The following is a 16,889-nucleotide window of genomic DNA, read 5'->3' as shown; positions in this document are numbered from 1 at the left end:
GTTAAGAAGGGAAATCAATATGGACAGCATTTGCAACTGGCAAATCTTGAATGAATATATTTCAGAATTTATTGTAGGACAATTTATCTTCCAGAAATATATTTTTGGGTTTATTGCTTTCTGTCCTTATATAAGGAATGGATCAAGTTTTATTCTTCTGTTGTCCCTGGGATTTAAGAGAATAAAGGATCTGTCCTACAGACAAATGCAGGAAAGAGAAGGTATGGCTGTCAGTGAGAAATCTGAATGAAAATTGTAGTTGGTTCAGTGTAGGTATTTGCATTTTATTTAATCATATAAGACACATGTGGTGAATCATTTGAAGCACATTAAAATAAAAAAACCTTTTTTGCAATAAAAATTTAATTATATTGAAGTTTTTAAAACTGCATGATATACATTATTGTATAGACCAATGAGTAGATATCTTATCTCCCTCTGAGTCTTTACAGGCAATTTCTCAAGCTCATACATGAAAGGGAAAGGGACATATGAAGTACAAATTAGTATTTGAAATTATCAATGTCCAAAACTAATCAATTAAAGGGAGTTGTAGCAGCATATTTTTCCATGCTGCTTATTATACTTTGATTGAAACAAACAATGGAGAGAAAAGTAATTTGTAATGAGAAAAGTGTAACAGTATTCCATCTTAATTTCAGATCCAATTTCAAATCCAATCTGATTAGGATTTGAATTGTGGTACATTTCCCTAATCTCCACTGTCTTTTCAGTTCATATTGCCCATATTTTCAGAAAGATCCATTTCTTTAAAACAGACGGAAAGATATGCTTTACAATGCTACTAAAACACACATTTTTGTCTAGTTCAGGGGTGACAAACTGGTGGCCGCGTGTCAGATACATCATGTGCAGGCCAAGCCCACCCCAGCTCCACAAAGGCAAAACACATGATACATCACATGATGTCACCTGACACGATTGAGTTTGACACCTTTGCTCTAGTTTAAGCTTAATATTGGCTTAGTTTCCATAATTGAAAAAAGAAATAATGAAATCCTTCATAAATATGGGACAACTCAGCATACTTTTATAACGAGGTAACCAATTTTACTTTCCATCTATTCAAGTCAAAATGCTTAGTAACCCAATCACAAATAAAAATACAGCAACTGTATGTTAAATAAGTGAGTGCTTGCCATTTTTATATCCAGCTACTTCACTAAAGATAGCACTGGACTTGCAAATTAGTTGATAATGTTCCTTAGGTAAGTTCAGTGGTGGGTTTCAAATTTGTTTTACTTCCGGTGCTGTGGGTGTGGCTTGGTGGGTGGGACATGGCTTGGTGGGCATGGCTTGGTGGGCATGGCAGGGGAAGGATACTGTAAAATCTCTATTCCCTCCCCAATCCAGGGGAAAGATACTGCAAAATCCCCATTTCCTTCTGATCAGCTGGGACTTGGGAAGCAGAGAATAGATGGGGGTAGGGCCAGTCAGAATTTTTACTACCGGTTCTCCGAACTACTCAAAAGTTCCACTACCGGTTCTCCAGAACTGGTCAGAACCTCCTGAAACCCACCTCTGGGTAAGATGTATTTCTTGATAGAACTGCTGGACTTAATTCTCCATTTCAAGGGTAACTGTTTTTATAACAATATAGTTGATGCCCTTATATTTGGCAAGATTTATAAAGAATGATAAATAATCTTTAGAAAGCAGAGATCAGACTTTGCATGGACAAGATTTATTACTATCCACTAACAGCTGTTCTCATTTTGGCAGCTAGTAGAATACAAAATATTTGTCCTTTTTATGACCACCAGTGCCTTTGAATAATGTCATGTTTGACCTAATCTTCATTACAGTTCGAGCAGCTGAAGCATTTTGTCAGCTGTGTAGAAATAGCATTAGGTTAGGGATATCACTAACAAAGTTAAATGTTGAAGGAAATATTCAAGGCAGTTTAAATACATAACCAAGATTATTTTTAGAAAGTGATGTCTAAAGTTTGGCTTTCAGATTTTTTTGAGGCTTCTAATAATATATTTTATACTTAAACATATATTGGCCATTAAAAATAGGAAGATAATGTAATTTTGTCTGTCTTATTTCAACAGAGTGCCTAAAATTTGGCTTGAAGGCTTAAAGTTCATGAATTTGAGAAAAAATGTTAATATTAACAATGAAACATGGACATGCATACAAATTATGGACAAATCTACACAAGCTTTTTATTTAGAATGAAATAAAATTGTATGGCACTTGCCTCATTATTAAACATATTTGATTGATTTTTTTAAAAAAATCATGATGTGCTGTCAAGTCATTTTTGACTCTTAGTGACCACGTCGATAAATTTTTCTCCAAGACAAATAATAATTTATTAATTTGTATGCCGTCCAACTCCCAGCATCTCTAGGCAACTCACAACAAACAAATTACAATAAAATAAAAAAGACAGTGCAACAGATAGAAGGAAATGAATCCAAGAATGGGCACTCTGGGCAGATGGAAGAAGAATGCATGATCCAGCCCATTGCCTTTTTCAACTTACTGCCTCAGTAAAGTATTTTGCAAAAAAAAAAAAAGTCTCCTTTTCATACCCATAAAACCTCAGAAATTGCTTTCTTTATATCAATTCCTTAACTAGGTAAACAAAAACCTGCCATTTTATATGTTGGCATATTAGGAATGCTCCTTTTAATCTGAGTTCCACATATATTATCTCTCTTGATGTGGATTGGCCACTGCATTGATTTGCTAGTAGTTTTACTATCAGGATGATTTTAAAAAATAATTACGGTAGTGTAAAGAAAATTGGAGGGCACAATTCAGATTTTATGAAATAAACGCTCCAATATGTGTGGAATTTTGTTTTTTAAAAAAATTTAGTTCCAGAAGATCCTCCTCAGAATCTTGTCATGGGAAATGTTACAGGAAAATCCTTCTCAATTTCATGGGAGCCACCAAATATTGTTACTGGAAAGTTTACTTACAGAGTGGAATTATATGGGCAAACTGGTAAATCAGTTAATTTGATTTTGTATTATTGTATTCACATGTTTCATAATCTACTGTGTTTAGTCATTAATTGATTCATAAAACTAGTAGAGCTATACAGTTGTAACATTTCTTTATATAACATCATACTATTTCCTTTCGAAATAACTAACATTATCCAGAACTCAGACTAAGAAATAATGAGCAAAGGCAGAAAAGCAAACATACCTAAATTTACTTTATACCAACATCATTACCCCTTCATATCTTTCTAACCTTGCTAACCAGATTTATGTCCACCATATCATTTGTTCTTTAAACTTATGATTTTTTTCAGGATTTCATTAACTCCATCCAACCATTATCTTCTGCATTTTCATCTTCCTCTTGCTGTATTCCTTCCTTCCTTCCTTCCTTCCTTCCTTCCTTCCTTCCTTCCTCCCTCCCTCCCTCCCTCCCTCCCTCCTTCCTTCCTTCCTTCCTTCCTTCCTTCCTTCCTTCCTTCCTCATTTTTAACTCATAGTTTAAGGCAGGGCTGTCAAACTTCTGGCCCGCAGGCCAGATGCGTCACGCATTGGCCACACCCACACCCAGTTTAGTGAAGGGGAAAAAAGTCCTGATACATCATGTGATGCCACCGTGACGACGTGAATTTGACACCTCTGGTTTAAGGCAACAAAAATGGCTCCCTCAAAAATTTAACATCTGTAGATTCCATGTGATCCTCAGGTCTAGTCACATAACCAGGTTTTATGAGCCTTTTGGAATATCAAAAGGTGAGGAAGTGAGGAAAGATGATACCTCAAACAGCCTGGTCCCATGCCATGAAGGGCTTATTGTTTTAATCTTACAGGCCATGATAATCACCAGATGAGTCATAAGTATATGCTACCCATTGTTATTTTGATCAATCAATGTGCTCACCTAACATTTTTAATAAGGTAGAGAAACTGTAAATTTACTGTCTTTAATCTATTTGATTTAATATATGCAGCAATGCCCTGTTAACTGAAAGGGTAGTACTGATCCATTTTGCCAGTATACCAAAATTTCAGGTAAAACCCAGATTTACCCTAAACTTGCTTACTCTAGTCAGATCTTTAATCTAATAATTAACCTGCAAGCCAACATAGTATTGTCAGTTAAATTATATGCATAATTATATGTATACTGACATAATTAAGTATGTAGTAACATTTAATTGAGTATTAAATACCTGGAAGTATAGGCATTTTCCAAAACCTGGATTAAACCAGGGGTGAAATGTAAAATTTGTTACTACCGGTTCTGTGGGCGTGGTTTGATGGGTGGGTGGGGTAATGTGACTGGGTGGGCGTGGCCAACTTTTTTTTTTTAACTTTTCAAAGCATTTTTTCTAATGCTTTGAAAAGCATCTGCCTATCAGGCAACTCAGCTGGGATCATCAGAGGCTTTTTAACACATTTTTTTTACCACCTCTTCGACTAAGAGGTTGCAGAAAAAAATGCTTTGAAAAGCCTCTGACAATCCCAGCTGAGCCGCGCGATCATCAGAGGCTTTTTTTTTTACTTTTAAAAGCATTTTTTCGTCGGAAGAGGTTGTAGAAAAAATGCTTTTAAAAGTAAAAAAAAAAAAACCTCTAATGATCATGCGGCTCAGCTGGGCATGGTGGGAGGGGGGGCACAGGGATTTTTGCTACCGGTTCTCCGAATCACCCACCGCCATCGCTACGAGATCGGGCGATCTGGTCCGAACCGGGAGCATTTCACCCCTGGATTAAACTAATAGGATATACCTGTACTGTTATTGTCTTTTACCTTTTTACCAAGTGTCATAAAAATATTCATTAACATGAAGTTGACATACCTGATCAGTTTATAATACTTGCTTGTTTCAGTTTTCTTTAACATAATCAGGAACAAAATTCTTTTAAAATAATTTCAAAGAGCTTAACTGTCTGGTATTTTGTTTTAAATGATTATTTCAGTTCGTATTTTGGAGAACAACACAAAAGATCTCAAATTTACATTTAATAATCTGATACCATTTACATTATATGATGTGTTTGTTGCTGCTGAAACAAGTGCTGGAGTGGGCCCAAAGTCTAATATAACAGTTTTCACACCTGCAGGAGGTAAGCTGTATATGTCATAAATATATATATAATTTTAATATATTGTATTCATATTTTAATATGGACAGATAGTGTTGGCAAATGCAGCCCATGGAAGATGTGGGTGTGTATTTGTGTGCAGTTCTAAATGTTGAGTAACACTGAACTGATTGCTTGCTTCCAAGAACAATGGAATAAATGATAGCGGTATAAATAAAAATGAGTCTTCCATTAGTTTCATGGCATTCTTTAGCCATTAAATAGTGTGAAAAATTCAGCAGGTTCTCTGACAATATTGTGAAGAGTATATTATTGTTGTTATTGTTGTTGAAAGATGAATTAAACACTTAGTTTTATTCGCTCCCAATTGTTAGGACAGCACAACTATTTGGCCACTAGATGGCAGTAAGTGATTACAAGAAAAGTTTGTTTAGTAAAGAAGCTGATTATGTTACAGATTCTTTTAACTGAAATCAGTTCAATTTTCGCATGATGCATTAATGTGTGCAGTTTTCATTTCAAAAGCAAGATGTGTATTAATTGTTTCTAGGCTGTTCTTTCCATACACTTTCCCCAACTCCAGTTCTTTTACAATAAATGGAAAGTAATCATGAAGATAGTCTCTGCTACCCAACCTCCAGAGCAGGGGTCTCCAACCTTGGCAACTTTAAGACTTGTGGACTTTAACTCCCAGAGCTCCTCAGCGAGCAAAGCAAAGCTCCAGAGCATATATCTCAATTACAAAATTGTACCTACAGGTGCACAGCTAGAGTGCTCTCAAGAGCAGTTCTCACTAGGGAGAGGGCTCTAGGGAGATGTGGCATTTCACTCAATATCCCTTGGGCAGAATGGGTTGTTATGGGAGAATGAATGAGGTCAACTGATTGGAAGTTCATCAGTCCTAACTAGATTTTTTTTAAAAAAAGAAAGAATAATGGGAACAGTAATCAGTATATTTGCAACACTGGAAGCTAAGCTTGGAGAATGTCAGCACTGTAGGCTAGAAGACAATAACTAATTCCTATAGTGTTCTTGACAACACTACAGACATTTGCCGTATCCATCAGAATTATGTAACTTCAAATAAATGTTACTTTTTTAGATAGAATTAATTTTAAGTTTAATCTTAAAATCCGGCCCTCTCAATTCCTGGCAAATAGATGGGGAAGAAATGGAGGTAGTGACAGTTTTTATTTTCCTGGGCTCCAAAATCACCACAGATGGGGACTGCAGCCAAGAAATTAAAAGACGCTTGTTCCTGAGGAGGAAAGCTACGGCAAATCTAGATAACTTACTAAAAAGCAAAGACATCACCCTCCCAACAAAAGTGCGTATAGTCAAGACTATGGTTTTCCCAGTTGCAATGTATGCAGTGGTGAAATGTAAAATTTGTTACTACCAGTTCTGTGGGCATGGCTTGATGGGGGAAGGGGGGGTAATGTGATTGAATGGGCGTGGCCAACTCTTTTTGAAAAAAACTTTTAAAACCATTTTTTCTACAAGCTCTTAGCTGAAGAGGTTGTTTAAAAATGCTTTTAAAAGCCTCTGATGATCAGGCAACTCAGCTGGGATTGTCAGACCCTTTTAAAAGCATTTTTTCTACAACCTCTTTGAGATTGTAAAAAAAATGCTTTTAAAAGCCTCTGACGATCCCAGCTGAATTGCCTCATGATCAGAGCCTTTGGTGCCGGAGAAGACTCCTGCGAGTCCCTTGGACTGCAAGGCGATCAAACCGATCAGTCCTAAAGGAGATCAACCCTGACTGCTCTTTAGAAGGCCAGATCCTGAAGATGAAACTCAAATACTTTGGCCACCTAATGAGGAGGAAGAACTCACTGGAGAAGAGCCTAATGCTGAGAAAGATTGAGGGCAAAAGTAGAAGAGGACGACAGAGAACCAGGTGGCTGGATGGAGTCACTGAAGCAGTAGGTGTGAGCTTAAATGGACTCCAGAGGATGCTAGAGGACAGGAAGGCCTGGAGGAATGTTGTCCATGGGGTCACAATGGGTCGGACATGATTTCATAACTAACAACAACAATTTTAAGATTAAACATTTTCTAATGCTTGCTGTTCTGTAATTTTACTATATACATTACATTTCAGTTCCAGGACCTGTATTTGATTTGCATGTAGTAGAGGAAGCAGCAAGCTTTATAAGAATTGCTTGGAAAAAACCACAGCAACCAAATGGAGTCATCACTCAGTACCGAGTAAAAGTTTTCCATGAGGAAACAGAGGAGATCTTTGAAGATACAATTCTGACAGAAAAAATCAAGGTACTTTAATCCCAATTCATGCTTACCTACATTTAATATTTTCACATTATTCCTTTGTCTACATTCCTATCGCTAAGGTTAAAAAAATGGAAAGTTAATTCTTTCTTCTCTTTCTATGTTAGCATTTTACTGAATCTGGGGATCCAGATATGATAGAAGAATATGCATTATCTTCCTCACTGAATAAAATAAAAACAGTGACCAGTTTATATGAAGGTTCAGCTGAAATGTTCCCAAGAGTACATGAATTTTCTTCAGTAAAATATACTAGTATTCCTGTTGATAATTTCCTAACTTTAAATTATGATGCAGAACTATATTTAAATTCTGGTAAGTAGGAAAAAGCTGTTTTCTGTAGCTACTTCATTGTTCAGATCATGGCTATTACACAAAGTATCTTTAGCAAAGAGTTAAACCGTATTGTTAGTGGGCATTTGCTGATGTCACATTCTGCAAATGGGGAAATGCCACACAAGCAGAGCTTAGTAGCCCCTTGTCACCCAGTTGACCTCTCTCCCAGAGAAAGAAGATGCCAGACCCATTGCACAAGCTGCATAGACAATCAGTTATTACAGTTGCCAAAGCAGGTGTGATTGGAAGAGATTAACATATCTCCATGTCCCATGCAGACCTTTAATTTTTTTCCCCAACAGTTTTTGACTAATAGGCTTCTAAATGTCACTGAAGGTAAATAGGTCAAAAAGTTACAGCTCAGCAACGTGGGGCAACCAACAGGTGGAGATGACCCTTTGACACAGTGATGCCATTAGTATATTCACTTACACAGCATTATCAAATGAGCATTTTTGTGACTAAACACAGATATTTATGACCCATTAAATAAAGTTTGGCTGACAGATACAGGTTTAAAAATGTTCTGAAAATTTGAAAGGGAGCCATTAAATGTAACAGAAAGATAATGCTGGTGTTATTTTTATTACTTTGAATGTCAGTTGTAAATAAAATAGTAGTGGAAAGTTATTTCCACGATTCTTAGCTATTATTTTTGTCTTTCAGTGACTGTTCAAAAACATATTTTTCATTTCCAATATGCCAAGATTTCTTTTCTTTTTTGCACTGATGCAAACATGCTTCAGAAATCAAAGCAATCTATGTTTGTAAATCTAGTATGCAAGTTTATTTTTGAATAGCATCCATTGAATCCAGTACAATTTCTTCTTCATTAAACATGCATAGAAACAGCATTCCTGTTTCTTATTCTTTGCTGTGCAATGAATATCTTCGTGATGATCAATTTTGCAATTGTTTTGATAGTGACTATTTAATATAAACACACAAAAACTGCAATCTTATACCATTTTTGTAGAAATAATATCCTCCGGACTAGTCCTGAGTTAGAAATGCGTATGACTGATTTTAGTTTTTTAAAAATATAAAACATTTGATACCATCCATCTTTCAGTTGAGCAGCTGTCATATCGTGTAAATGCACTCCAGCCTTTCACTAAATATGCAATTGCTGTGTCTGCTTTTACCATCATTGGAGAAGGACCACCAGCTATTCTCATTTCTAAGACAAGTGAACAAGGTAATTTTTTTTATAACAGAAATATTATCATGTTGGCAGTATTTAATTTCTTTCAATTTTTTCTAAATTTAAATTTCTAAATGAATTATTCTTTTTTGTAGTTCCAAGTTCTGTGGAAAATATAGATTATAAAAATATTAGTTCATCTTCAATTTTGCTCTTTTGGGATAAACCATTAAATCCCAATGGAAAAATCACACATTACACAATTTATGCAATGGAGGTGGATACAAGCAAAGCGTTTCAACTGACTACATCAGAAAAACACATACTGATTACAGGTGGGATGGTTTTTTTATATATAGATAAAGAGAGACAGAGAGAAGGAAGGAAGAAGGGAAGAAGGGAGAGTGTGTGAGTGAGTGAATATAGAGAAATATAAGTTTAAAATAGAATTCTGTAGAAGTTACTTATGTCAAGTTGTGCCATGATTGTTGTACTTTATTCTTAAAAACAGATTATGTTTCTCTCTATTTGCATCTTTCTCCACATTTATTCTTGTTTTTCAATTAAAATAGATGGCTAAAAAGAATTTAATGAAATAAAATCATAGTGAATACATTCATTATTATCATTATATTATTATTGTTCTCCTTAACATTACAAATTAAGTAAAAAAAGCATGAATGCAATTCAAAGTATGAAATTTTTTTAAAAAGCTAATATGAATAGGGAGAAAGAAGAAAAAGAAATGATACAATGCTTTGTACATACTACATTATTACAATGATTACATAATAAAAGAAGTGCCACTTCAAAGTTGACAATTTTTGTTAAGCCACACTTTGCATCTGGTAGTTCAGATATTGACATGGCCAAATTTAGGTAAGGTAAAGGTTCCCCTTGCACATATGTGCTAGTCGTTCCCGACTTTAGGGGGCGGTGCTCATCTCCATTTCAAATCTGAAGAGCCAGCACTGTCCGAATACATCTCCATGGTCATGTGGCCAGCATGACTAAATGCCATGACTAAAGGCACACAGAGCGCTGTTATCTTCCCACCAAAGGTGGTCCCTATTTTACTACTTGCATTTTTTACGTGCTTCCGAACTGCTAGGTTGGCAGAAGCTGGGACAAGTAATGGGAGCTCACCCCGTTACGCGGCACTAGGGATTCGAACACTGAACTGCCAACCTTTCGATCGACAAGCTCAGCATCTTAGCCACTGAGCCACCGTGTCCCTTCCAAATTTAGATAAATGGAGCCAAATATATAAATTTCAAACATATATAATATCATTTAATAGCATATCACTGAATCTTACTTCAATGAAATAAGAATGTACAACAAAGAAGGAGCTATCAATGGAAATGACCATGGTTCTCGTTCCTCCAAGAGTGGTTCTGGTCAGCATTGATGGCAGGAGAGGAGAACAGCTAAGGGCTCATTACTCTTTCCATTCTTTTAAACATCTACATGAAACTGCTGGGTGTAACAATTCAGTGGCAATGGAGTCGACCATCATGGTGCTGATTGGCCCTAATTTGGCCAATGTATGCTGTCAAGGTTGTGCCTTGATATCTGAAGGCTATGGGGCCTTGGATAGGGAAGAACAGGCTTCAGTTCAACTTGAGCAAGAGAGAGTGGCTCTTGGATGTGGTGATTTTCCACCTTTACCAGAATGCAATTTGTGGATCCTCATGGCTTTTGTTCAAAGAGCAGGTGATAGCCATGGCTAGGAGGGCTTTTGCCCAAATCTTTGTTGGATAACAATTGGGCCCTTTCCTGGACCAGACATTTTTCAGTCACTTATGCTTTTTTATTCTTTTGGGTTTTAAAATATATTTTATTTATTACGTCTATGTTAATATTTTTTTTTATTATGTTAGGGTCACTTATATGAGATGGGTAGCTATATAAATCTAATAAATATATTATACATTCAAAATAAAGACAATAACCAACCTTTTAAAAATTTATTGAGAAGTCCAATAAATTAAAAAAAAAACATTTGAAGTATAAAATATTTTTTTTCCAATTTTTATTTATAAGTATAAACTAAACAGAACAATGAAACGTACAAAACATAAAAACATATAAACATCCATTTCAATACATGTCTAGTTTGTCGCAACTATAATATACATTTCTCTTTGTATTTTGACTCTTCCTTATTTGGTCATTCCCTTTTATCTATCTAATATTGATCTTTGTTTACCTATGTCTGTTCTTTGTTTCCATCATATTATATTTGGTCATTTTATTTACTTCCTATTGCTTCATCTCTTTCCGATCTTTCAACCAACTATACCACTTTTCCCATACTAAGTAAAAGTCATGTTCTTCCCTATTTTGTAATTCCGTTGTGAGTCTATCTAATTCCGCACATTCCTAATTTTATTGATTACTTTATCTGGTGTTGGTATATCACTACTCTTCCAGTGTTGCGCGTATAGTATGAAGTATAAAATATTTTTAAAAAACAAATTTTGTACATATTTCAATATAATATTACAAACTAGAAAATATTTCCATGTATTTCAGCTTACCGTATATTTGGACTAGTCAATATAGATATTGTTATACTGACAATATCCTTGATAATTTCACAGCATCGTTATCTTATAACTCCCTGCCACTGAATATCCTGACTATCATTATTTATTGTTTATTTATTTATTGGTTTGATTTATATGCCGCCCTTCTCCAGAGACTCAGGGCGGCTTACAATGTGTTAAGCAATAGCCTTCATACTTTTTTATATACCTGCTTAGTAGGACTTTCAGTTTCCCCTAAGCGGTGTTCTTTTTTATACAAAGTCAGTTTATTGCCCCCACAATCCGGGTCCTCATTTTACCTATCTCGAAAGGATGGAAGGCTGAGTCAACCTTGAGCCTGGTGAGATTTGAACTTGCAGTAATTGCAGGCAGCTGGTGCTACTTAACAGCACTTTAGTCTGCTGCGCCACCAAGGCTCTTCAATTAGATTGTTATATTAAATAGGACAAAGTTCCTAACATCAAAATAAAGTACAGCTTAATTGCAGGTGAAATAAACCTGTTATAAATAAATTTATAATAGCATAATTAGAACAGCAATATTTTAATCATAAAATAAGTTTAATCCATTTTAATTAACTCATTACAAAGCTTAATTTGCACATATGAAAGATAAGAAATAAAAAAGGAAAATGTTAAAATACTAAAATAGCCTTTTTAAAAATTTCAGACCATTAAAAATTAAAATTAAATCTAAAATGTAAAATTAAGAAAACATTTTAAAGGAAGTTTTATCAATCAAGATCACATGCTAAATGTTTGTCCATATAGCACTTTTATATAATAGTTAATAATTTTTCTAAAGTCCTTATATTTGCAATGTGCTAGAATTGAAAACAGCTTCTCAGTATCTATGAGAGTAAACAAGTTATCTGTAAAAGTGCCCAAATGAATGCACAGTAAATTTCATTTACAGATTTTGTTCATCTTTGTTTTAGACTTAAAAAAGTACACAGATTATAAAATGAGGGTAACAGCTTCTACAACTGTTGGAGAAAGTGCAGTTTCTGAAGACAATGATATTTTTATAAGAACACTTGAAGATGGTAAGTACATTATTTTCATATTAATTTTATAATTTCAATTTGATCAATTATAATGGATTTATCTACAATGCCCATTAAGCAATAAATTTGCAATAAATAATAAAAACCATGTAAGCCGTGTGTGTGTTTGTGTGTGTGTGTGTGTGTGAGAGAGAGAGAGAGAGAGAGAGAGAGAGAAAGTGGGGGAGGGAGGGAGGGAGAGAGAGAGATTTTTTTTCTGGGCATATTCCCACCTTTCCTGATGTTTAGTATGACTAATTGAGGCTTAATGTGACAATTTTAAAAGGTGTTTTGCAAACCACAGTGTAAGCAATTTCTACTTCTTGAAGTTCTTTGGAAACCTTTAGAAACCCACTAAGATGAGAGACAGCACTAATACTATTAATAAATAAATAAATAAATAAATAATTTTATTTCTATACCGCCCTTCTCCCAAAGGGCTCAGGGCGGTGTACAGCCCTAATTAAAAACACAAAGACAAATATCAGTTAAAAATAATTAAAATTATTACATAATTTCGGCTCAGATTTAAAACCCCAAAAATTTAAAACACCCAATTTAAAAATCATTACATTGATAGCCCGGCTTGGCGGAACAGCAGGGTCTTGAGGGCACAGCAAAATACACGGAGGTCGGAGATCTTACGCATTTCCGGGGGCAGTTCATTCCACAGGGCAGGGGCTCCCACAGAGAAGGCCCTCCCCCTGGGTGTCACCAGCCGACATAACTTGGCTGATGGCACCCTGAGGAGACCCTCTCTGTGGGAGTGAAATGGCTGGTGGGAGGCTGTTGGTGGCAGAAGTTGGTCTCGAAGGTACCCAGGTCCTATGCCATGGAGCGCTTTAAAGGTGGTAACCAACACCTTGAATCGCACCCGGAAGACCACTGGGAGCCAGTGCAGCTCGTGCAGGAGGGGTGTCACGTGGGCACAACGGGTTGTGCCCATAACCACCCAGGCGGCCGCATTCTGGACCAGCTGGAGCCTCCGAGTGCTCTTCAAGGGGAGCCCCATGTAGAGAGCATTACAATAGTCCAGCCGGGAGGTGACAAGGGCGTGAGTGACCATGCGCAAGGCATCCCGGTCCAGAAAGGGCTGCAACTGGCGAATCAGGCCATAGCCATGATATGCTCTTCTAAAGACAGCCATGCGTCCAGGAGGACGCCCAGATTGCGAGCCCTCTCTGTGGGGGGCAGAGATTCACCCCCAATAGTCAGCAATGGCACCAGCTGACTATATCGGGACGCCGGAAGGCACAGCCACTCGGTCTTGGAAGGGTTGAGTCTGAGCCTATTTCTCCCCATACAGACCCGCACGGCCTCCAGGCAGCGAGACATCACATCAAGGGCATCGTTGGAGTGTTCTGTCGTGGAGATGTACAGCTGAGTGTCATCAGCGTACTGATGGACTCTCACCCCAAAACCATGGATGATCTCACCCAGCGGCTTCACATAAATGTTGAACAGAAGGGGCGAGAGAACCGACCCTTGCGGCACTCCCCATGCGAAGCGCCTCGAGGTTGACCTCTGCCCCCCTGCCAACACAAACTGCAAACGGTCGGAGAGGAAGGAGGAGAACCACCGCAGTACGATGCCCCCTATTCCTAACCCTCTCAACCACTGCAGCATGATACCATGGTTGTGGTATCAAAAGCCGCTGAGAGATCTAATAGGACCAGGACAGAGCAACCCCTGTCCCGAGCCCTCCAGAGATCATCCACCAACGCGACCAATGCCGTTTCCATGCTGTACCCCTGCCTGAAGCCCGACTGGTACGGGTCCAGATAGATAGCTTCATCCAGGTGCCACCACACTCTCAACAACCTTCGCCACAAAACAAAGGTTGGAGACCGGACGGTAGTTAGCTAATTCAGCTGGGTCCAGGGACGGTTTCTTGAGGAGGGGACTCACCACCGCCTCTTTCAAGGCGGCAGGAAAGGCACCCTCACTCAAGGAAGCACTTATAATCCCCTGGAGCCAGCCTCGTGTAACCTCCCGGGAGGCCAGTACCAACCAGGAGGGACACGGGTCCAATAAACACGTGGCGGCACTAATCTTACCCAGAACCCTGTCCACATCATACCATATTTAATACTGTTACCATATTAAAATATATTAACTAGCTTCAGGCTGAATGAGTTAGTTGCTGCCATTAACTTGGGAAATTTTAATTCTTAACTTAATTTATAAATGTAGCTGCAGAGTAACCAACTAAATAGCACAGTTTTATCTGTGCGAGAACAGGTAGAAAGTTACCACTGAAGGCAAGTATGGTATTAGAGGAGGTATCAGCATGAGCAGTGATATGAAGGACTTTGTGATGATGAAGTAAGTAAAGGAAATTGATAATGAGGATGAGAATCACTGAGTTTCTGATACTTTTAACAATTCTGAATTATGGCTTGCAATTTCCACTTATGCAAAATTTTTGCATTTTGCTGCCAATAATGGTAAAAACTAGAGTGTTTTGCATGAGAAAGAATGTGATGTGTTTATAGGACACAGTTATATACTGTGTAGGAGCATATGGGTGTGTATGAATGTATGTATATTAGTTTGTTTGAGAAAAATATGTACATGCATATGCTGAGATTGGATATACTTCCACATGTCTAGAGGAGAGGTTGTTTAAAGACAACCTCTCCTCTAGACATGTGCATTTCCAGACATTTGCATGTCCAAAAATTGTTTTACATTTGCTCAAATATACACTGGCAAATTTGTCCCCAAAGGTCTCATCTGGCAACTAATATGTCTTTAGCAGTGGTGGGTTTCAAAATTTTTTACTACCGGTTCTGTGGTTGTGGCTTGGTGGGTGTGGCATGGCTTGATGGGCATGGCTTGGTGGGCTTGGCAGGGGAAGGATACTGTAAAATCTCCATTCCCTCCCCAATTCAGGGGAAGGTTACTAGAAAATCCTCATTTCCTCCTGATCAGCTGGGACTTGGGAGGCAGAGAATAGATGGAGACGGGGCTAGTCAGCATTTTTACTATCGGTTCTCTGAACTACTCAAAATTTCTGCTACCGGTTCTCCAGAACTGGTCAGAACCTCCTGAAACCAACCTCTGGTCTTTAGTTCATAAAAGGTTACCTAATCTTGTCTATATATTATAAAAATACAAAGAAAAAAATTTGGTGTAATTGATAAATTCTGTATTCTAAAATAATTATGAACGAATACACCCTAATACTCAATCACTTTTTTCTGTTTTCTGAATGAAAGAACCCAGTTCACCACCTCAGAATGTTGAGGCATTAGAAGTGACTGCCTCAGAAGTCAACTTACGGTGGTTACCACCTGAAATGCCTAATGGGATCATAACTCATTATGAAATCATGTCTGATAATGGCAGTATTTTAATAACTAAAAATGCTACAACAACACATCTTATTTTAAATGAGTTGAAACCATACACTTTGTATAACATTTCTGTAAGAGCATTCACTCGCCTTGGTTATGGGAATCAGTCATCTGACCCATTATCTGTAAGAACAGCTGAAACTGGTAAGTGGAAATACTAGAATATTCTTTTGTCTCTGTGGATTCAATTTTAAATATATTGAAAAGGACATTTGAAAGAATGCAAATGCAAAGAGATTAATAGGTACCACTTCGGTGGGAAGGTTTCGTCCACCTTTGGAGTATAGCCATGCTAGTCACATGACCATGGAAAATGTCTTCAAAAAATGCTGGCTCCCTTGGCCAAGAAACGGAGATGAGCATCGTGCCCTAGAGTCGGACATGACTGGCAAGAAACCTTTGCTTTTTAAAACATGATTAGGTTACAAATTACATATATCTATATTTGAATGAGACAAATGATGCCATGAAGCATTTATCAAAATATCTGATGACCATAGCAAAGTATCTTGCTTGATGATCAGAGGTGAGTCTCTTTCAATTAATATTTTGATTGCATCAGTATCAAACATCAGAATATCAAAAAAGTTCAATGCATGCTATTTTTTGTTCTTAGTTGTTTTACCATTTGGTATTATTAACAATTATAACATATATATAATCCCATGTTATCATGTTTAGTTTTATATTTGGAATCATGAAACCAAGGGCCCAAATGAATAACAAGGCAATAACATTAAACAATAGCGGCCACAATAGAGAAATGAAATTCCTAAATAAAAAATTCCTGATTGTACATTAAATTAATATGTAATTTAATATGTAAATTACCTGGGGGGAGGTGGATAGGTAACTAGGGTAGGGTTGGGATTATTGTACAAGCATTTTGTTCTCCTTTTTTGTATTTTTACCACTTTTTGCTGAAAAGCACTTTATGTGTTTTTTCTTTCTTTTTGACAAAGTATGTATTTTTCTGATAATTATGTACTTTTTATCTTTTTTGTCACTATTTTAAAAGCAGTAAAATAAAGAAATCAGGATTTTATACAAGCGATAAATGTAGGTTAGCTGAATTTGAAATTAAAGAAAATATCTATCAGAACAAAGG

General features: G+C 36.9%; 1 protein-coding gene across 1 annotated transcript in view; it reads left to right on the top strand.

Annotated features, from left to right (window-relative positions):
• PTPRQ (protein tyrosine phosphatase receptor type Q) overlaps positions 1-16,889 on the top strand; it is a 114,256-nt gene that overhangs the window by 32,391 nt on the left and 64,976 nt on the right. The window contains exons 24-31 of the mRNA XM_087874315.1: positions 2,854-2,982; positions 4,928-5,074; positions 7,158-7,330; positions 7,453-7,660; positions 8,754-8,879; positions 8,981-9,160; positions 12,315-12,422; positions 15,644-15,925. Coding sequence (XP_087730441.1) covers positions 2,854-2,982; positions 4,928-5,074; positions 7,158-7,330; positions 7,453-7,660; positions 8,754-8,879; positions 8,981-9,160; positions 12,315-12,422; positions 15,644-15,925 — 1,353 coding nt within the window. The remainder of the gene's footprint in view (positions 1-2,853; positions 2,983-4,927; positions 5,075-7,157; positions 7,331-7,452; positions 7,661-8,753; positions 8,880-8,980; positions 9,161-12,314; positions 12,423-15,643; positions 15,926-16,889) is intronic.

This window comes from Pantherophis guttatus, chromosome 7, assembly GCF_059756535.1.
Source record: "Pantherophis guttatus breed Tessera chromosome 7, ASM5975653v1, whole genome shotgun sequence".
Lineage (NCBI taxonomy): Eukaryota > Metazoa > Chordata > Lepidosauria > Squamata > Colubridae > Pantherophis > Pantherophis guttatus.
This window is presented reverse-complemented; position numbering and strand designations above follow the sequence as displayed.